Source organism: Aquarana catesbeiana, linkage group LG10, assembly GCF_042186555.1.
Source record: "Aquarana catesbeiana isolate 2022-GZ linkage group LG10, ASM4218655v1, whole genome shotgun sequence".
NCBI lineage: Eukaryota > Metazoa > Chordata > Amphibia > Anura > Ranidae > Aquarana > Aquarana catesbeiana.
This window is the reverse complement of record NC_133333.1, coordinates 2,773,539-2,795,907: the sequence shown is the minus strand read 5'-3', so window position 1 is coordinate 2,795,907 and position 22,369 is coordinate 2,773,539. Positions and strand designations below refer to the sequence as shown.

The window sequence follows — 22,369 nt, the reverse complement described above, 5'->3', positions numbered from 1 at the left end:
ACCCCTCCATCTATAGGGATATAACCCCTCCATCTATAGGGATATAACCCCTCACTGCTCCATCTATAGGGATATAACCCCTCCATCTATAGGGGTATAACCCCTCACTGCTCCATCTATAGGGATATAACCCCTCCATCTATAGGGGTATGACCCCTCCATCTATAGGGATATAACCCCTCCATCTATAGGGATATAACCCCTCCATCTATAGGGGTATAACCCCTCCATCTATAGGGGTATAACCCCTCCATCTATAGGGATATAACCCCCGCAGTGGTATAATGAGGGCAGATTGGAGCAGTTTCTCAGGAGCCCCCCGCGGCCCCCCACAGCCAGCTCTGTGATGATATATAGATGGGCTCTGGGTCCGGGCCGGACGCAGTCCAGGAGACGAGGAGTCTGTCGGTAATCTCTCGGTGTTCTTCTGGTTGAGCGATGAACTTTCCCCCAGCCACTCATTAATGGGAAGGAGGATTCCTCCATAATTGGAGCTAATTAGCGGCTCCTCATTAGCGTGAGATTGGAGCTCGCCGGCGGTAAGGGGGTTACTGTTGTGGAAAATGGCAGCTCAGGGACAAACAGACTCTGTGCTCGCCGTGTCTGCAACCGAATGCCGCATCAATTCTACACTGGGGAGCCCTCCTATAGGATGGGTACACCGGGGAGCCCCCCCCTATAGGATGGGTACACTGGGGAGCCCCCTATAGGATGGGTACACCGGGGAGCCCCCCCTATAGGATGGGTACACTGGGGAGCCCCCTATAGGATGGGTACACCGGGGAGCCCCCTATAAGATGGGTACACCGGGGAGCCCCCCTATAGGATGGGTACACCGGGGAGCCCCCTATAGAATGGGTACACTGGGGATCCCCCCTATAGGATGGGTACACCGGGGAGCCCCCTATAGGATGAGTACACCGGGGAGCCCCCTATAGGATGGGTACACCGGGGAGCCCCCTATAGGATGAGTACACCGGGGAGCCCCCTATAGGATGGGTACACCGGGGAGCCCCCCATAGGATGGGTACACCGGGGAGCCCCCTATAGGATGAGTACACCGGGGAGCCCCCTATAGGATGAGTACACCGGGGAGCCCCCTTATAGGATGAGTACACCGGGGAGCCCCCTATAGGATGAGCACACCGGGGAGCCCCCTATAGGATGGGTACACCGGGGAGCCCCCTATAGGATGAGCACACCGGGGAGCCCCCCATAGGATGGGTACACCGGGGAGCCCCCTATAGGATGGGTACACCGGGGAGCCCCCCATAGGATGAGTACACCGGGGAGCCCCCTATAGGATGGGTACACCGGGGAGCCCCCTATAGGATGAGTACACCGGGGAGCCCCCTATAGGATGAGTACACCGGGGAGCCCCCTATAGGATGAGTACACCGGGGAGCCCCCCTATAGGATGAGTACACCGGGGAGCCCCCCTATAGGATGAGTACACCGGGGAGCCCCCTATAGGATGAGTACACCGGGGAGCCCCCTATAGGATGGGTACACCGGGGAGCCCCCCATAGGATGGGTACACCGGGGAGCCCCCCATAGGTACACCGGGGAGCCCCCTATAGGATGGGTACACCGGGGAGCCCCCCATAGGATGGGTACACCGGGGAGCCCCCCATAGGATGAGCACACCGGGGAGCCCCCTATAGGATGGGTACACCGGGGAGCCCCCCATAGGATGAGCACACCGGGGAGCCCCCCATAGGATGGGTACACCGGGGAGCCCCCTATAGGATGAGTACACCGGGGAGCCCCCTATAGGATGAGTACACCGGGGAGCCCCCTATAGGATGAGTACACCGGGGAGCCCCCTTATAGGATGAGTACACCGGGGAGCCCCCTTATAGGATGAGTACACCGGGGAGCCCCCTTATAGGATGAGTACACCGGGGAGCCCCCTATAGGATGAGTACACCGGGGAGCCCCCTTATAGGATGAGTACACCGGGGAGCCCCCTATAGGATGAGTACACCGGGGAGCCCCCCTATAGGATGAGTACACCGGGGAGCCCCCCTATAGGATGAGTACACCGGGGAGCCCCCTATAGGATGGGTACACCGGGGAGCCCCCTATAGGATGGGTACACCGGGGAGCCCCCCATAGGATGGGTACACCGGGGAGCCCCCCATAGGTACACCGGGGAGCCCCCTATAGGATGGGTACACCGGGGAGCCCCCCATAGGATGAGCACACCGGGGAGCCCCCTATAGGATGGGTACACCGGGGAGCCCCCCATAGGATGAGCACACCGGGGAGCCCCCTATAGGATGAGTACACCGGGGAGCCCCCTTATAGGATGAGTACACCGGGGAGCCCCCTTATAGGATGAGTACACCGGGGAGCCCCCTTATAGGATGAGTACACCGGGGAGCCCCCTATAGGATGAGTACACCGGGGAGCCCCCTTATAGGATGAGTACACCGGGGAGCCCCCTATAGGATGAGTACACCGGGGAGCCCCCTATAGGATGAGTACACCGGGGCTATCCCAGTGCGGCTGTACTTGTAGCAAACACAAACAGTTCCCGTTCAGGGAAGGGGCAAAGAGGGCAATTGTCCAGTTGTCTGAGATCGTGGCTCCGCTCTGTAGTCTGGGATCGTGGCTCCGCTCTGTAGTCTGGGATCGTGGCTCCGCTCTGTAGTCTGGGATCGTGGCTCCGCTCTGTAGTCTGGGATCGTGGCTCCGCTCTGTAGTCTGGGATCGTGGCTCCGCTCTGTAGTCTGGGATCGTGGCTCCGCTCTGTAGTCTGGGATCGTGGCTGCGCTCTGTAGTCTGAGATCGTGGCTCCGCTCTGTAGTCTGGGATCGTGGCTGCGCTCTGTAGTCTGGGATTGTGGCTGCGCTCTGTAGTCTGGGATTGTGGCTGCGCTCTGTAGTCTGGGATCGTGGCTCCGCTCTGTAGTCTGGGATCGTGGCTGCGCTCTGTAGTCTGGGATCGTGGCTGCGCTCTGTAGTCTGGGATCGTGGCTGCGCTCTGTAGTCTGGGATCGTGGCTCCGCTCTGTAGTCTGGGATCGTGGCTCCGCTCTGTAGTCTGGGATCGTGGCTCCGCTCTGTAGTCTGGGATCGTGGCTCCGCTCTGTAGTCTGGGATCGTGGCTCCGCTCTGTAGTCTGGGATCGTGGCTCCGCTCTGTAGTCTAGGATCGTGGCTCCGCTCTGTAGTCTGAGATCGTGGCTCTGCTCTGTAGTCTGGGATCGTGGCTCCGCTCTGTAGTCTGGGATCGTGGCTCCGCTCTGTAGTCTAGGATCGTGGCTCCGCTCTGTAGTCTGAGATCGTGGCTCTGCTCTGTAGTCTGGGATCGTGGCTCCGCTCTGTAGTCTGGGATCGTGACTCCGCTCTGTAGTCTGGGATCGTGGTTCCGCTCTGTAGTCTGGGATCGTGGCTCCGCTCTGTAGTCTGGGATCGTGGCTCCGCTCTGTAGTCTGGGATCGTGGCTCTGCTCTGTAGTCTGGGATCGTGGCTCCGCTCTGTAGTCTGGGATCGTGGCTCCGCTCTGTAATCTGGGATCGTGGCTGCGCTCTGTAGTCTGGGATCGTGGCTGCGCTCTGTAGTCCGGGATCGTGGCTGCGCTCTGTAGTCCGGGATCGTGGCTGCGCTCTGTAGTCTGAGATCGTGGCTCTGCTCTGTAGTCTGGGATCGTGGCTCCGCTCTGTAGTCTGGGATCGTGACTCCGCTCTGTAGTCTGGGATCGTGGCTCCGCTCTGTAGTCTGGGATCGTGGCTCCGCTCTGTAGTCTAGGATCGTGGCTCCGCTCTGTAGTCTGAGATCGTGGCTCTGCTCTGTAGTCTGGGATCGTGGCTCCGCTCTGTAGTCTGGGATCGTGGCTCCGCTCTGTAGTCTAGGATCGTGGCTCCGCTCTGTAGTCTGAGATCGTGGCTCCGCTCTGTAGTCTGGGATCGTGGTTCCGCTCTGTAGTCTGGGATCGTGACTCCGCTCTGTAGTCTGGGATCGTGGTTCCGCTCTGTAGTCTGGGATCGTGGCTCCGCTCTGTAGTCTGGGATCGTGGCTCTGCTCTGTAGTCTGGGATCGTGGCTCCGCTCTGTAGTCTGGGATCGTGGCTCCGCTCTGTAGTCTGGGATCGTGGCTCCGCTCTGTAGTCTGGGATCGTGGCTGCGCTCTGTAGTCTGGGATCGTGGCTGCGCTCTGTAGTCCGGGATCGTGGCTGCGCTCTGTAGTCCGGGATCGTGGCTCCGCTCTGTAGTCTGGGATCGTGGCTCCGCTCTGTAGTCTGGGATCGTGGCTCCGCTCTGTAGTCTGGGATCGTGGCTCCGCTCTGTAGTCTGGGATCGTGGCTCCGCTCTGTAGTCTGGGATCGTGGCTCCGCTCTGTAGTCTGGGATCGTGGCTCCGCTCTGTAGTCTAGGATCGTGGCTCCGCTCTGTAGTCTGAGATCGTGGCTCTGCTCTGTAGTCTGGGATCGTGGCTCCGCTCTGTAGTCTGGGATCGTGGCTCCGCTCTGTAGTCTGGGATCGTGACTCCGCTCTGTAGTCTGGGATCGTGGTTCCGCTCTGTAGTCTGGGATCGTGGCTCCGCTCTGTAGTCTGGGATCGTGGCTCCGCTCTGTAGTCTGGGATCGTGGCTCCGCTCTGTAGTCTGGGATCGTGGCTCTGCTCTGTAGTCTGGGATCGTGGCTCCGCTCTGTAGTCTGGGATCGTGGCTCCGCTCTGTAATCTGGGATCGTGGCTGCGCTCTGTAGTCTGGGATCGTGGCTGCGCTCTGTAGTCCGGGATCGTGGCTGCGCTCTGTAGTCCGGGATCGTGGCTCCGCTCTGTAGTCTGAGATCGTGGCTCTGCTCTGTAGTCTGGGATCGTGGCTCCGCTCTGTAGTCTGGGATCGTGACTCCGCTCTGTAGTCTGGGATCGTGGCTCCGCTCTGTAGTCTGGGATCGTGGCTCCGCTCTGTAGTCTGGGATCGTGGCTCCGCTCTGTAGTCTGGGATCGTGGCTCTGCTCTGTAGTCTGGGATCGTGGCTCTGCTCTGTAGTCTGGGATCGTGGCTCCGCTCTGTAGTCTGGGATCGTGGCTCCGCTCTGTAATCTGGGATCGTGGCTGCGCTCTGTAGTCTGGGATCGTGGCTGCGCTCTGTAGTCCGGGATCGTGGCTGCGCTCTGTAGTCCGGGATCGTGGCTCCGCTCTGTAGTCTGGGATCGTGGCTCTGCTCTGTAGTCTGGGATCGTGGCTCTGCTCTGTAGTCTGGGATCGTGGCTCCGCTCTGTAGTCTGGGATCGTGGCTCCGCTCTGTAATCTGGGATCGTGGCTGCGCTCTGTAGTCTGGGATCGTGGCTGCGCTCTGTAGTCCGGGATCGTGGCTGCGCTCTGTAGTCCGGGATCGTGGCTCCGCTCTGTAGTCTGGGATCGTGGCTCTGCTCTGTAGTCTGGGATCGTGGCTCTGCTCTGTAGTCTGGGATCGTGGCTCCGCTCTGTAGTCTGGGATCGTGGCTCCGCTCTGTAATCTGGGATCGTGGCTGCGCTCTGTAGTCTGGGATCGTGGCTGCGCTCTGTAGTCCGGGATCGTGGCTGCGCTCTGTAGTCCGGGATCGTGGCTCCGCTCTGTAGTCTGGGATCGTGGCTCCGCTCTGTAGTCTGGGATCGTGGCTCCGCTCTGTAGTCTGGGATCGTGGCTCCGCTCTGTAGTCTGGGATCGTGGCTCTGCTCTGTAGTCTGGGATCGTGGCTCCGCTCTGTAGTCTGGGATCGTGGCTCCGCTCTGTAGTCAGGGATCGTGGCTCCGCTCTGTAGTCTAGGATCGTGGCTCCGCTCTGTAGTCTGGGATCGTGGCTCCGCTCTGTAGTCTGGGATCGTGGCTCTGCTCTGTAGTCCGGGATCGTGGCTCCGCTCTGTAGTCTGGGATCGTGGCTCTGCTCTGTAGTCTGGGATCGTGGCTCCGCTCTGTAGTCTGGGATCGTGGCTCCGCTCTGTAGTCTGGGATCGTGGCTCTGCTCTGTAGTCCGGGATCGTGGCTCCGCTCTGTAGTCTGGGATCGTGGCTCCGCTCTGTAGTCTGGGATCGTGGCTCCGCTCTGTAGTCTGGGATCGTGGCTCCGCTCTGTAGTCTGGGATCGTGGCTCTGCTCTGTAGTCTGGGATCGTGGCTCCGCTCTGTAGTCTGGGATCGTGGCTCCGCTCTGTAGTCTGGGATCATCTCTGCTCCTTCTGGCTAATGAGGTTCAGCTGTGCTGCTGTCTGGAGAGCCAGAAAACCTGCCAGCTGTATGTAAATACTCTCCAGTCATTTGTTGTGTTGTGGGGAATCCTGTGAGAGGGGCACAATGATGAGCAGGTGGGTGATCTCTCTTTGCTGTATGATGTATTGTAGTACAGTCTGTGGGGTGTATTGTAGTGCGGTGTGTAGGTATATAATAGCGCAGTGTGTGGGGTGTATTGTAGTACAGCGTGTATTGTAGTGCTGTGTGTGGGGTGTACTGTAGTACGGTGTGTATTGTAGTGCTGTGTGTGGGGTGTACTGTAGTACAGTGTGTATTGTAGTGCTGTGTGTGGGGTGTACTGTAGTACGGTGTGTATTGTAGTGCTGTGTGTGGGGTGTACTGTAGTACGGTGTGTATTGTAGTGCTGTGTGTGGGATGTACTGTAGTGTGGTGTATTGTAGTGCTGTGTGTGGGGTGTACTGTAGTACGGTGTGTATTGTAGTGCTGTGTGTGGGGTGTACTGTAGTACGGTGTGTATTGTAGTGCTGTGTGTGGGGTGTACTGTAGTACGGTGTGTATTGTAGTGCTGTGTGTGGGATGTACTGTAGTGTGGTGTATTGTAGTGCTGTGTGTGGGGTGTACTGTAGTACGGTGTGTATTGTAGTGCTGTGTGTGGGATGTACTGTAGTACAGTGTGTATTGTAGTGCTGTGTGTGGGGTGTACTGTAGTACGGTGTGTATTGTAGTGCTGTGTGTGGGGTGTACTGTAGTACGGTGTGTATTGTAGTGCTGTGTGTGGGATGTACTGTAGTGTGGTGTATTGTAGTGCTGTGTGTGGGGTGTACTGTAGTACGGTGTGTATTGTAGTGCTGTGTGTGGGATGTACTGTAGTACGGTGTGTATTGTAGTGCTGTGTGTGGGGTGTACTGTAGTGCTGTAGAGGTTTTCATGCTATCCTCAGTCTCTGGTGATAAGTCATAGAATTGTACAGACAGACTGGTGGACTCACCGCCTTGGTGATGACGGCACCAACGTGTTCCCATACATTGGATGACACATGTGTTGTATGTGAAGTGTCCATGTTGTGTAAAGGACTCCATGTGACATTGGGGGGGGGTGACATCACAGTAAGGGTGACCTCCTCCCCATGTGACATCACAGTGAGGGTGACCTCCTCCCCATGTGACATCACAGTGAGGGTGACCTCCTCCCCATGTGACATCACAGTGAGGGTGACGACCTACTCATGCACGTGCTGTAATGCTGATCCTTATGGTGAGCATACCTTTCATGCCCATGTGTTCTCTATGGGCCCTAATTACACATACGTGACCTTTGTTATGTTGTATGACAGTCCTTTACAGTGACAGTACTGGCTGTACTGCCTTATCAGCCGTCCCGCCACCATCCACTTTGTGACATCATCAGGGGCCAGCTGTCTCATTCAGGTCCCAGCAGCCCATCTTCTGATCAAGCCACGCTGTGCATGCACAACATACTCTAAATGCCCCCACCCCCAAAGCCTCCTGGGATGTGTGACATGGGCGGAGTGAAGACGCCATTCTTGAGGTGCACTCCGCAAACCCCCCCCCCACCCCCACCCCCATTCTTTTTGGGATTTGGTGGGGGGGGGGGGGCACAGTGACATAAAGGTGTAGCATGGAGTGAAGGTCCACTTTCAGAGCTTCAGATTTTCCTGAACTGAAGTCAGAGGGTCACCATAACAGCCAGGTATTTAGCATTTTCAGAGGTCGGTCAGCAATGATTGCCCCCTTGTCTCTACAAACACAGGGCCACTTTAATCTGTGTGCCTGGAACCTTCTTTTAGATGCTGTGTGTATGGAGGGGGCTTGCTGGTACTTGTAGTTCCCCCGCACTCTCTCCTAAGCGGATGAGGCGGTGGGGAATGTAGTCAGTGTCCAGATTGCAGAGATTAGCAGCGATCTGTGTGCCTTATAGTGGGGAGCGATGATACACGACTCCCGGCAGCCCCGCGCTCGGCTTAGCTCGCTCTCCGCTCAGGAAAGTAGGACAGGATCATTCCTTCAGTTTTCTGACATAATTACAGCACTGGCAGTCCTGAGCCCCGGGCGCCTCTCCTAACTGCATCCTTTCCTGGAGACGCTGCTTCACCGTGGACAGACATGCCAGGGTGGCGAATCGGCAGAGACGTGAGTATCGGGGGAACTTGGGGTGTCCGTGGGGTAGAGATGGAGGTGGTCCAGATTGGGAGACAGAGGGGGCCCAGATTGGGAGACGGAGGTGGCCCAGATTGGGAGACGGAGGTGGTCCAGATTGGGAGACGGAGGTGGTCCAGATTGGGAGACGGAGGTGGTCCAGATTGGGAGACGGAGGTGGCCCAGATTGGGAGACGGAGGTGGTCCAGATTGGGAGACGGAGGTGGTCCAGATTGGGAGACGGAGGTGGTCCAGATTGGGAGACGGAGGTGGTCCAGATTGGGAGACGGAGGTGGCCCAGATTGGGAGACGGAGGTGGTCCAGATTGGAGGATGGAGGTGGCCCAGATTGGGAGATGGAGGTGGTCCAGGATGGGAGATGGAGGTGGTCCAGATTGGGAGACGGAGATGGTCCAGATTGGGAGACGGAGGTGGTCCAGATTGGGAGACGGAGGTGGTCCAGATTGGGAGACGGAGGTGGTCCAGATTGGGAGACGGAGGTGGTCCAGATTGGGAGACGGAGGTGGTCCAGATTGGGAGACGGAGGTGGTCCAGATTGGAGGATGGAAGTGGCCCAGATTGGGAGATGGAGGTGGTCCAGGATGGGAGATGGAGGTGGTCCAGATTGGGAGACGGAGATGGTCCAGATTGGGAGACGGAGGTGGCCCAGATTGGGAGACGGAGGTGGTCCAGATTGGGAGACGGAGGTGGTCCAGATTGGGAGACGGAGGTGGTCCAGATTGGGAGACGGAGGTGGTCCAGATTGGGAGACGGAGGTGGTCCAGATTGGGAGACGGAGGTGGTCCAGATTGGGAGACGGAGGTGGTCCAGATTGGGAGACGGAGGTGGTCCAGATTGGAGGATGGAAGTGGCCCAGATTGGGAGATGGAGGTGGTCCAGATTGGGAGACGGAGGTGGTCCAGATTGGAGGATGGAAGTGGCCCAGATTGGGAGATGGAGGTGGCCCAGATTGGGAGATGGAGGTGGTCCAGGATGGGAGACGGAGGTGGTCCAGATTGGGAGACGGAGGTGGTCCAGATTGGGAGACGGAGGTGGTCCAGATTGGGAGACGGAGGTGGTCCAGATTGGGAGACGGAGGTGGTCCAGATTGGGAGACGGAGGTGGTCCAGATTGGAGGATGGAAGTGGCCCAGATTGGGAGATGGAGGTGGTCCAGATTGGGAGATGGAGGTGGTCCAGATTGGGAGACGGAGGTGGTCCAGATTGGAGGATGGAAGTGGCCCAGATTGGGAGATGGAGGTGGCCCAGATTGGGAGATGGAGGTGGTCCAGGATGGGAGACGGAGGTGGTCCAGATTGGGAGACGGAGGTGGTCCAGATTGGGAGACGGAGGTGGCCCAGATTGGGAGATGGAGGTGGTCCAGGATGGGAGACGGAGGTGGTCCAGATTGGGAGACGGAGGTGGTCCAGATTGGGAGACGGAGGTGGTCCAGATTGGGAGACGGAGGTGGTCCAGATTGGGAGACGGAGGTGGTCCAGATTGGGAGACGGAGGTGGTCCAGATTGGGAGACGGAGGTGGTCCAGATTGGAGGATGGAAGTGGCCCAGATTGGGGATGGAGGTGGCCCAGATTGGGAGATGGAGGTGGTCCAGGATGGGAGATGGAGGTGGTCCAGATTGGGAGATGGAGGTGGTCCAGATTTATGCCGTGTAAGGGAGGGATAGGCAGCCTGATTCCCGGTGTTTTTGACCTTCACCAGTAGTGGTTGGCACATGCAAAGATTTTCCAGGTTAGATGACCTGTGTGAGCTGGCTGCGATCGTTCCCATAGGAAGGATGTGTTAATCAAACATACACTCAATACCAGCGGTCTCCAAACTGCAGCCCGGGGGGCCAGATGTGGCCCTTGCTGCACTATTCCTCCCACCGATACAAGGATCTATTCTGCCAACCTACATCAATGATGGGGCACCATTTCTCCCACTGACACCAATGGTAGAGCACCATTTCTCCCACTGACACCAGTGGTAGAGCACCATTTCTTCTACTGACGCCAATCCAATGGTGGGGCCCCATTCCTCGCACTGACGCCAACGGTGGGGCACCATTCCTCGCACTGACACCAACGGTGGGGCACCAATCCTGGCACTGAAGTCAACGGCAGGGCACCATTCCCCCCACTATCACTCCTGCTGACCGCAGTCTGGCCCCCCTAAAATTATAAGGACAATAAACTGGCCCTTTGTTTAGAAAGTTCGGAGACCCCTATACAGTGGCAGGCAAGATACAAGATGGGACCCTGCTGGATACAAGAAGGTACCGGTGCCTCACCGTCATCTGCGCCTGAACATCTGAATTGTACAGATACCTTGATGTGTGTGGGGGAGGGGAAGGTGGCAGAATATCCAGTCCTGGCATTGGATATCTGTCTATTTAAAGCCCCCATACAGAGTACACTGCCAGACAATTTGTAAATGCGTCAGCGCCATAGGCTCACGCCCTTTTCATTATAGAAAGGGGAACCATCAGTACTTCGTGGTTTATAAATTTCCCAGCATGATGACTCTGAGTTGGGGCAGGAAGATGGGAACGAGGATGTGTACCGCGCTTTCCTCCATCCCACCAATCTGGAAATTTCTGCCCTGAAAGTTAGCCGTCGCACCACTTCACAATGGAGCGGGTTGGTTGTCGGGGGAAATAGATTACTACAGAGCCTACAGCTTATTCCGAATGGCAGGACTGGTGGGATGCAAGCAACTATAACTCCCATCATAGCATTCACTGGGGTAGAGGCCTGCCAACAAGCTCTAACCATATTCTGGAGTTATTTCCCATATTCCTGGGCGCTTCCCATCTCCTGGAGCTCTTCTGTATTCCAGAGTTCTTTACAACCATGATTCCCAATAGTCCAGGACTGGCCAGTAATTGGTTTTAGTTTAGGTTCAACTCTAATAATTCATTATGCTGATGCTCTTTCTGTATTCCAGATCTTTCCCTATTCTGGAACCCATTATCCATGGCTTTTCCTGTGTGCCGGAGCTCTTCCATATTCCAGGGCTTTTCCTGTATGCTGGAACTCTTCCATACACCAGGTCTCTTTCCATATAATGAAGCCCTTCTTATATGCTAAAATTCTTCTACATGCCAGGATTCTTCCCGTGTGCCAGGGCTCTTCCATAGTCCAGAACTCTCTCTGTATTCTGGGGCTGTTCCATATTCTAGGACTCTTCATATTTCAGGGTTCTTCCAATATGCCAGAGCTCTTCCATATTGTAGGACTCTTTCTGTATGCTGAAGCTCTTACATATTCCAGGGCTCTTCCATATTTCAGGGTTTTTTTCCATACTCCAGGACTCTTCCATATTTCAGGATTATCCTCATATGCCAGAGCTCTTCCATACTCCAGGACTCTTCCATGTTTCAGGGTTTTCCCCATATTCCGGGGCCCTTCCATATTCCGGGGCCCTTCCATATTCCGGGGCTCTTCCATATTCCGGGGCTCTTCCATATTCCGGGGCTCTTCCATATTCCGGGGCTCTTCCATATTCCGGGGCTCTTCCATATTCCGGGGCTCTTCCATATTCCAGGGCTCTTCTTATAAGCCAGAGCTCTTCCATATTTCAGGGCTCTTCCTAAAAGCCGGTGCTCTTTCATATTTTAGGGATCTTATATGCCAGAGCTCTTCCATATTCGAGGGCTCTTTCATATTTCAGGGTTTCTTATAAGCTGGAGCTTTTCCATATTTCAGAGTTCTTCCCATATGCCAGAGCTCTTCATGTTTCAGGGTTCTCCCCATATGTCTGAGCTCTTCTGTAGTCAAGGGGTTCTTTTCGAATAGTGGAGCTTTTCCCATAATTCTGGACTCTGCCCACCCCATCCTCCTTACTGAGAAATCACATTCTTATTCTGACTGTTCCAACTGCAGAGATCTCAATTATTGTTCTGGCTGGTTAGTGGACTGGGTGATGGATGAGTACCAATCTTCGTGTTCTCTCGGTAATAGTCCAGGAAAGGGAGCTGAATTCTAATGCTGTGTGCGGTCCCCGCCACGTCTGTCACAATGAGAACATTTTATCATAATTCCCCGTTGCCTATTTTATTCAATCTTCTGTCTGTGCCGCAGTCATAGTGATGAGGGCACGAAGAAACCAAAAGAAAGTCCTGTGGTGCGACTTTCTTATCCGTTCACCAGCTATTTTACCAAAAGTGTTACCCCACCCAAAACGAATATTTCAGTGTTTTCCGAAGATTTAATTGGTCATCTCAAGTGTCTTATAAGTCTCCGGGACTCTACGGATCTCTGCACTTGGGATCCTCATTCTGCAGAACCATAATGGGTAGAGCACCATTGACCCCCTTCCATCTATATTCCTCTACAACCCAGACCCCTCTGTCCTCCATCTGACAGTCACTCCGTCACCCCTCTGTGATGGTCTATATTCCTCTATAACCTGGTTACAGGAGGACAGTCGCTCTGTATGGTCTATATTCTGATATAATCTGGTTACAGGAGGACAGTCGCTCTGTATGGTCTATATTCCTTTATAATCTGGTTACAGGAGGACAGTCGCTCTGTATGGTCTATATTCTGATATAATCTGGTTACAGGAGGACAGTCGCTCTGTACGGTCTATATTCCTCTATAATCTGGTTACAGGAGGACAGACGCTCTGTACGGTCTATATTCCTCTATAATCTGGTTACAGGAGGACAGTCGCTCTGTGACGGTCTATATTCTGATATAATCTGGTTACAGGAGGACAGTCGCTCTGTATGGTCTATATTCCTCTATAATCTGGTTACAGGAGGACAGTCGCTCTGTATGGTCTATATTCTGATATAATCTGGTTACAGGAGGACAGTCGCTCTGTACGGTCTATATTCCTCTATAATCTGGTTACAGGAGGACAGTCGCTCTGTATGGTCTATATTCCTCTATAATTTGGTTACAGGAGGACAGTCGCTCTGTACGGTCTATATTCCTCTATAATCTGGTTACAGGAGGACAGTCGCTCTGTATGGTCTATATTCTGATATAATCTGGTTACAGGAGGACAGTCGCTCTGTATGGTCTATATTCCTCTATAATCTGGTTACAGGAGGACAGTCGCTCTGTATGGTCTATATTCCTTTATAATCTGGTTACAGGAGGACAGTCGCTCTGTATGGTCTATATTCCTCTATAATCTGGTTACAGGAGGACAGTCGCTCTGTATGGTCTATATTCCTCTATAATCTGGTTACAGGAGGACAGTCGCTCTGTACGGTCTATATTCCTCTATAATCTGGTTACAGGAGGACAGTCGCTCTGTATGGTCTATATTCCTCTATAATCTGGTTACAGGAGGACAGTCGCTCTGTGACGGTCTATATTCTGATATAATCTGGTTACAGGAGGACAGTCGCTCTGTATGGTCTATATTCCTCTATAATTTGGTTACAGGAGGACAGTCGCTCTGTACGGTCTATATTCCTCTATAATCTGGTTACAGGAGGACAGTCGCTCTGTATGGTCTATATTCCTCTATAATCTGGTTACAGGAGGACAGTCGCTCTGTATGGTCTATATTCCTCTATAATCTGGTTACAGGAGGACAGTCGCTCTGTATGGTCTATATTCCTCTATAATCTGGTTACAGGAGGACAGTCGCTCTGTATGGTCTATATTCCTCTATAATCTGGTTACAGGAGGACAGTCGCTCTGTATGGTCTATATTCCTCTATAATCTGGTTACAGGAGGACAGTCGCTCTGTATGGTCTATATTCCTCTATAATCTGGTTACAGGAGGACAGTCGCTCTGTATGGTCTATATTCCTCTATAATCTGGTTACAGGAGGACAGTCGCTCTGTATGGTCTATATTCCTCTATAATCTGGTTACAGGAGGACAGTCGCTCTGTATGGTCTATATTCCTCTATAATCTGGTTACAGGAGGACAGTCGCTCTGTGACGGTCTATATTCCTCTATAATCTGGTTACAGGAGGACAGTCGCTCTGTATGGTCTATATTCCTCTATAATCTGGTTACAGGAGGACAGTCGCTCTGTATGGTCTATATTCCTCTATAATTTGGTTACAGGAGGACAGTCGCTCTGTACGGTCTATATTCCTCTATAATCTGGTTACAGGAGGACAGTCGCTCTGTATGGTCTATATTCCTCTATAATCTGGTTACAGGAGGACAGTCGCTCTGTATGGTCTATATTCCTCTATAATCTGGTTACAGGAGGACAGTCGCTCTGTATGGTCTATATTCCTCTATAATCTGGTTACAGGAGGACAGTCGCTCTGTATGGTCTATATTCCTCTATAATCTGGTTACAGGAGGACAGTCGCTCTGTGACGGTCTATATTCCTCTATAATTTGGTTACGGTTGCAGTGATTTCTCTCCCGGTGACGGCTCGGCGCTCAGGTCACATTCCCGTCATGTTGGGGAAAATTGTTTGTTATAAATTTAATCTCAGTCTATTCATATCGGACTTTGTTTATTACATCAAATATCGTAATGGAGGTAAAAATAAGACCCAACCACATTAGTTGCCTGGTTACGCATCTCATTATGCAAATCCAGCAGCATCTGGAATGATGGGAGCCGAGCTGCCGGCGGACTCCGGGGAAGTGCCAGGCTGGATCGGGACATGGCAGGTGAAGATCGCCCATACTGCTGCATGTGACGTTGTGGGAGCTGAGGAGGAGTCACACTCATTACTGTCCCCTCAGCTCCATGTGTGTAACACACATTAATGTCCCCTCAGCTCTCTTTGTGTCACACTCATTAGAGTCCCCTCCAGGTGTGGTACATAGGGGTGATGTGGGCTATATTGGGGTCACCTATGTTGTGATATTCTGGGTGTTTTTTGCACGTTTATTATTTTTTTCTCTGGCCAGCTGTTGTATTGTTGAGTTGAGTTTCATCTTGATATAGAGCGGTCATTTAACCCGCAGGGTCCCGACACGCTTACAAACACATACTAGGGCCAATTTTATAGACAGGATCTGATTAACCTCCCAGCATGTCTTTGAAGTGTGGGAGGAAACCGGAGAACCCGGAGGAAACCCAACACAGGGAGAACATGCAAACTCCAGGCAGATGGTGTTGTGGTCAGGATTTGAACCAGCGACCCTATTGCTGCTAGGTGAGAGTGCTAACCACTACACCACTGTGCTGCCCACTACACCACTGTGCTACCCACTACACCACTGTGCTGCCCTAATGTCATCCTGATCACTACATTGTGTCCAATCATATCCCTCTATGAGATACATTGTATCCAATTGCATCTCTCTATGAGATACATTGAATCCAATCACATCCCTCTATGAGATACATTGTATCCAATCACATCTCTCTATGAGATACATTGTATCCAATCACATCTCTCTATGAGATACATTGTATCCAATCGCATCTCTCTATGAGATACATTGTATCCAATCACATCCCTCTAGGGGATGCATTGTATCTGGTCATATCCCTCTAAGGGATGCATTGTATCTGGTCATATCCCTCTATTTAGATACATTGTATCCGATCACATCCCACCAAACCAATCACAGTCCTTTTGTCATCCTGAGGGTCCCTTCTCTGATTGGCTCCCTAAAGAGATGATGGGGGCCCCTTATGACTGTTAGCTCAGTTGTCCATTGTGGGCGGAGTTGTCCTTTGTAACTCTATAACATAAGACTGTCTTAAAAGGGAACCCCAACTGATAATCTTTTGGCCACACTAGAAAAGTTTTCTACTTTGTAAAGTTAATTTTGCGGAAGGCTGCCATTCCCCTCCCATACGTTTGAAAATGCTACGTGCCTGGCTGTCACTGACCCGGGACAAGTAAGCTGATGAGGAGAGTCAGAGATAAGTTTGGTCAGAGTCTCCTCTCCCCGGCAGTCATTGTGATCCTCGGATCTGAAATAGAATTAATTTTATATCTGATGATGTCGCCCTTCGCTGACCTCCATGTTTTTTTTTTGTTCGCAGGGTGGATCAGACAACGGTTGTCTCCCACAGACGCCTTCGGTAAGTGACGCCATTGTTCGATCCTCCCCCCTATTGACTTGTAATTATTTCTGCCTCACGTGCTGCTCTCTGATCCGTAATCCGCTCCCGGAATGTTCTGTCAGGCTAGAAATCTCCAGTAACATAAAATATTGATTTTATGTGGAGTAAAGAGAATAGAAGAATGGTCTCATAATCTGTTGTATTAGTTCCGTTATCTCTCACCTGCCTCGTGTTTCTCTTATTCCTCTCTACTATAAACCATTGCTGCTTTTCTGAGGCTGCTGTGAGCTGCACTGTGCAGAATCTCATGTTGGGGTGATTGCAGCATATGGGGATGGGGGAGGGTGAAGTTTGTGAGTTGTACTCTCAGCAGGTGTGGCCTGTGAGCCGGATTGGAAAAGTCATTTTTTTTTTCTGTGTTCATTAGATAAGTGTAAGCAGGAAAGATGGGAGGGGTCCTGGACGGCATCTTCAGCCTGTGGTTTAGGGGGTCACTATGGTGGGTTGTGTGGGGTCACTATGGTGGGTCAGAGACGTTGCCAGAGCCAAGAGGCACAAAGATGAAAGTACCACTGCTTTCTCCTGTCTATGTAGAAGCGCAGGGGCGGGATTTGCTTTCTAGCGGCAGCACAGGGGCGGGATTTGCTTTCTAGCGGCAGCACAGGGGCAGGATTTGCTTTCTAGCGGCAGCACAGGGGCAGGATTTGCTTTCTAGCGGCAGCACAGGGGCGGGATTTGCTTTCTAGTGGCAGCACAGGGGCGGGATTTCTTATGTAGCGGAAGTGCAGGGGCAGGATTTCTTATGTAGCGGAAGTGCAGGGGCGGGATTTCTTATCTAGCGGAAGTGCAGGGGCGGGCAAATGGCAGATGTTGCTTTGAGCTCCTCAGAGGTCTTTGAGATGGCTGCACTGCTAATATGTGGGGAATGGGGGGAGACACTTTGGTTACACAGCATAGCGAAAAAAACTTTGTGCAGTTGAGTTGTTCAAAGTACGTCCCACCCCCATCCCAGGGTCACGTTTTACCAGTTTGTGGACAGAGGAGCAAAATTTTCTCATTCGGTGGTGGGACCTGAAGGACCAAAAAAATAAATGGAAGTATTAAACCAATGAACCAAGGTGCTGTACTGTACAGTATATAGCTGAAGGTTGTTGAATCCCTGACCATCATACTTACCAATGTAGGCAGACTTACTGTATATGGACCCTTCCTCCAATGTCGGAGTTCAGGTGTCCCCGGTGAACGGTCCTGGTAATCCCCCATCATACAAAGACATTGTAGACAATTGTGCTCTTCCAACCTTGTGGTAACAATTTGGTGAAGACCATTTTCTGTTCCAGCATGACTGTCTTCTCCCCCCGTGTACAAAGCCAGCTCCATAATGACATGGCGTGACCAGTTTGGCTGTTTTGGAGGAACTCAAGTGTCTTGTACAGAGCCCTGACCTCAACACTATTGCTCACCTTTGGGATGAATTGGAGTACTGATGATGAGCCAGGCCTTTTTTTTGGTGCCCAACATGAGGCTCAACATGTGAGTCATAAATAGGCACAAATTCCCACACACCCCCTCCAAAATCTTGTGGATCGTCTTCCCAGTAGAGTGAAGGATGTTATATCCACAAAGGGGCTACTCCATATTAATGGCCATGGGTAGAGGTAGGGAGGGGAGTGGGGCTACTCCATATTAATGGCCATGGGTGGAGGGGGGGGAGGTTACTCCATATTAATGGCCATGGGTGGAGGGGGGGGAGGTTACTCTATATTAATGGCCATGGGTGGAGGGGGGAGGTTACTCCATATTATTGGCCATTGGGGGAGTGGGGCTTCTCCATATTAATGACCATGTGGGTAGTAGTTGGAGTAATTCCATAAAAATGGCTGTGGGGGGAAGGAGGGTTGGAGCAACTTTTTATAATGTGACATCTCCATATCAATGACCATGGGGAGGGGGGCTACTACATATCAATGACCATGGGGAGGGGGAGCTACTACATATCAATGACCATGGGGAGGGGGGCTACTACATATCAATGACCATGGGGAGGGGGAGCTACTACATATCAATGACCATGGGGAGGGGGGCTACTACATATCAATGACCATGGGGAGGGGGAGCTACTACATATCAATGACCATGGGGAGGGGGGCTACTACATATCAATGACCATGGGGAGGGGGAGCTACTACATATCAATGACCATGGGGAGGGGGGCTACTGCATATCAATGACCATGGGGAGGGGGGCTACTGCATATCAATGACCATGGGGAGGGGGGCTACTGCATATCAATGACCATGGGGAGGGGGGCTACTGCATATCAATGACCATGGGGAGGGGGGCTACTGCATATCAATGACCATGGGGAGGGGCTACTGCATATCAATGACCATGGGGAGGGGGGCTACTGAATATCAATGACCATGGGGAGGGAGGGGGGCTACTCCATATCAATGACCATGGGGAGGGGGGCTACTGCATATCAATGACCATGGGGAGGGGCTACTGCATATCAATGACCATGGGGAGGGAGGCTACTACATATCAATGACCATGGGGAGGGGCTACTGCATATCAATGACCATGGGGAGGGGGGCTACTGCATATCAATGACCATGGGGAGGGGGGCTACTGCATATCAATGACCATGGGGAGGGGGGCTACTGCATATCAATGACCATGGGGAGGGGGGCTACTGCATATCAATGACCATGGGGAGGGGCTACTGCATATCAATGACCATGGGGAGGGGCTACTGCATATCAATGACCATGGGGAGGGGCTACTCCATATCAATGACCATGGGGAGGGGGGCTACTGAATATCAATGACCATGGGGAGGTGCTACTGCATATGAATGACCATGGGGAGGGAGGGGGGCTACTCCATATCAATGACCATGGGGAGGGGCTACTGCATATCAATGACCATGGGGAGGGGCTACTGCATATCAATGACCATGGGGAGGGAGGGGGGCTACTCCATATCAATGACCATGGGGAGGGGCTACTCCATATCAATGACCATGGGGAGGGGCTACTGCATATCAATGACCATGGGGAGGGGCTACTGCATATCAATGACCATGGGGAGGGAGGGGGGCTACTCCATATCAATGACCATGGGGAGGGGCTACTCCATATCAATGACCATGGGGAGGGGCTACTGCATATCAATGACCATGGGGAGGGGCTACTGCATATCAATGACCATGGGGAGGGAGGGGGGCTACTCCATATCAATGACCATGGGGAGGGAGGGGGGCTACTCCATATCAATGACCATGGGGAGGGGCTACTGCATATGAATGACCATGGGGGAGGGGGCTACGCTATATAGGACCTGTCATGACCCAAAGCTTTCTGAAAATTCTATCGGCCTGGCTGTTCCAGTCCTGGTGGCTTCAAAGCTTCAGAAGTCCCTGACCCGGATCATGTGACCAGATCTGGAAATTTGGAGGAAAAAAACACAACTCCTGTCCTGACCCCGATTCATCGAGCTGTAACTGCACTTAAGGCATGCTAAAATATCATCAGTTTAAATGAGAGGCCACCTTGGCATGCCTCAAGCACACTCTAAGGTCCCATAGGTGCTCCTCCAGCTTGGTGAGTCGGGGATGAAATGTAAAAATGTCGTTTGCTTAGACAGATCCACTTTAATCGGTGACATTTCCTGCAGAGATTTTTAGATTGTAAGCTCCCGGGACCCTCTTGTATTGAATTGTATTGTCTACCTTTTATATTGTAAAGCGCTACGCAAACTGTTGGCGCTCTATAAATCCTGTATAATAATAGTAATTATTCTAGTAACCAATGAGCGCGCCGTGTTCCCAGGATGCTTCATTCTTCCCAGTAGGGGATCAGCCGATCGCTCAGCCCTAAAGCTGCAGATTGAATTGGCGACTCGGTGTGATCTCCGGTAGAGCGCCATTGTTGTGTCTTCTGTCCCCTCGTCTTGTCTGATTCGCAGCCTCCGCCGCCAGGTGGAATCCGCATTGTAACAAGATTTCAGAATTGTCGTCCCTGTCGGAGAATCGCATGCACAGGCCGCATCATTTTAGGCGCTGCATGCGAGCCGCTGTTGCAGGGGTCACCGCAGGGCAGATACGGGGAACACGGGCCATCTGGTCACCTGTTGGCTCAGACACGCGAGCTTTGTGGAGTAGCGGAGTAAACCTCGGGATGTAATGAGGGAGCGGGGAGGATTTGTTCAGGGATCTCCGCTGATTGTCCTCATTTTATACGGAAATGGGGGGGGAGGGGACGGGGGTGGGAGACATGGCAGAAACCCGAGCAACTGTGCCAAACCAGTTCCTTCTATGTATGCCCAATGTACAGATCCCTGAGGCCGGCCTATGAGAAGGGCCCCATCGGCACTGCCCAGAGGTGGCTGTGAGCTGCACCGACACCCTATACTTGGCCCTCCTGAAGGTGGCGCCCCTATAAATTCTCTCCTCGCCCCCCCTTCATAGATGGAGCTCATTTCTACCCCCCTCAGTGCTCTCCTCATCCCGCCCACTACGCCAATTATTAGTCTAACTCCGCCCCCTTCATAGAGCTCATTTCTACCCCCCTCAGTGCTCTCCTCATCCCGCCCACTACGCCAATTATTAGTCTAACTCCGCCCCCTTCATAGAGCTCATTTCTATCCTCAGTGCTCTCCTCATCCCGCCCACTACGCCAATTATTAGTCTAACTCCGCCCCCTATATAGAGCTCATTTCTATCCTCAGTGCTCTCCTCATCCCACCCACTACCCCAATTGTTAGTCTAACTCCGCCCCCTTCATAGAGCTCATTTCTATCCTCAGTGCTTTCCTCATCCCGCCCACTACGCCAATTATTAGTCTAACTCCGCCCCCTTCATAGATCTCATTTCTACCCCCCTCAGTGCTTTCCTCATCCCGCCCACTACGCCAATTATTAGTCTAACTCCGCCCCCTTCATAGATCTCATTTCTACCCCCCTCAGTGCTCTCCTCATCCCGCCCACTACGCCAATTATTAGTCTAACTCCGCCCCCTTCATAGAGCTCATTTCTACCCCCCTCAGTGCTCTCCTCATCCCGCCCACTACGCCAATTATTAGTCTAACTCCGCCCCCTTCATAGATCTCATTTCTACCCCCCTCAGTGCTTTCCTCATCCCGCCCACTACGCCAATTATTAGTCTAACTCCGCCCCCTTCATAGATCTCATTTCTACCCCCCTCAGTGCTTTCCTCATCCCGCCCACTACGCCAATTATTAGTCTAACTCCGCCCCCTTCATAGATCTCATTTCTACCCCCCTCAGTGCTTTCCTCATCCCGCCCACTACGCCAATTATTAGTCTAACTCCGCCCCCTTCATAGAGCTCATTTCTATCCTCAGTGCTTTCCTCATCCCGCCCACTACGCCAATTATTAGTCTAACTCCGCCCCCTTCATAGATCTCATTTCTACCCCCCTCAGTGCTTTTCTCATCCCGCCCACTACGCCAATTGTTAGTCTAACTCCACCCCCTTCATAGAGCTCATTTCTATCCTCAGTGCTTTTCTCATCCCGCCCACTACGCCAATTATTAGTCTAACTCCGCCCCCTTCATAGATCTCATTTCTACCCCCCTCAGTGCTTTCCTCATCCCGCCCACTACGCCAATTATTAGTCTAACTCCGCCCCCTTCATAGATCTCATTTCTACCCCCCTCAGTGCTTTCCTCATCCCGCCCACTACGCCAATTATTAGTCTAACTCCGCCCCCTTCATAGAGCTCATTTCTATCCTCAGTGCTTTCCTCATCCCGCCCACTACGCCAATTATTAGTCTAACTCTGCCCCCTTCATAGATCTCATTTCTACCCCCCTCAGTGCTTTTCTCATCCCGCCCACTACGCCAATTGTTAGTCTAACTCCACCCCCTTCATAGAGCTCATTTCTATCCTCAGTGCTTTTCTCATCCCGCCCACTACGCCAATTGTTAGTCTAACTCCGCCCCCTTCATAGAGCTCATTTCTATCCCCCTCAGTGCTCTCCTCATCCCGCCCACTACGCCAATTGTTAGTCTAACTCCGCCCCCTTCATAGATCTCATTTCTATCCTCAGTGCTC

The 22,369-nt window shown here is 52.7% G+C and overlaps 1 protein-coding gene across 6 annotated transcripts in view; it reads left to right on the top strand.

Moving 5' to 3' along the window:
• The window catches only part of RAP1GAP (RAP1 GTPase activating protein), a 165,427-nt gene that overhangs the window by 35,608 nt on the left and 107,450 nt on the right, over window positions 1–22,369 (top strand). For 3 of the 6 annotated variants that reach the window (XM_073601468.1, XM_073601471.1, XM_073601470.1), the window contains exon 2: window positions 16,271–16,309. The exons of 1 other annotated variant lie outside the window; for it this stretch is intronic. Coding sequence is in view for 2 of the 5 variants with exons in the window: in XM_073601471.1 (XP_073457572.1) it covers window positions 16,271–16,309 (39 nt within the window). In the remaining 3 variants the exon portion in view is untranslated. Of the gene's footprint in view, window positions 1–8,200; window positions 8,326–16,270; window positions 16,310–22,369 lie in introns of those variants that run through there. 2 more of the 6 variants (XM_073601472.1, XM_073601475.1) reach the window with 2 other exon arrangements.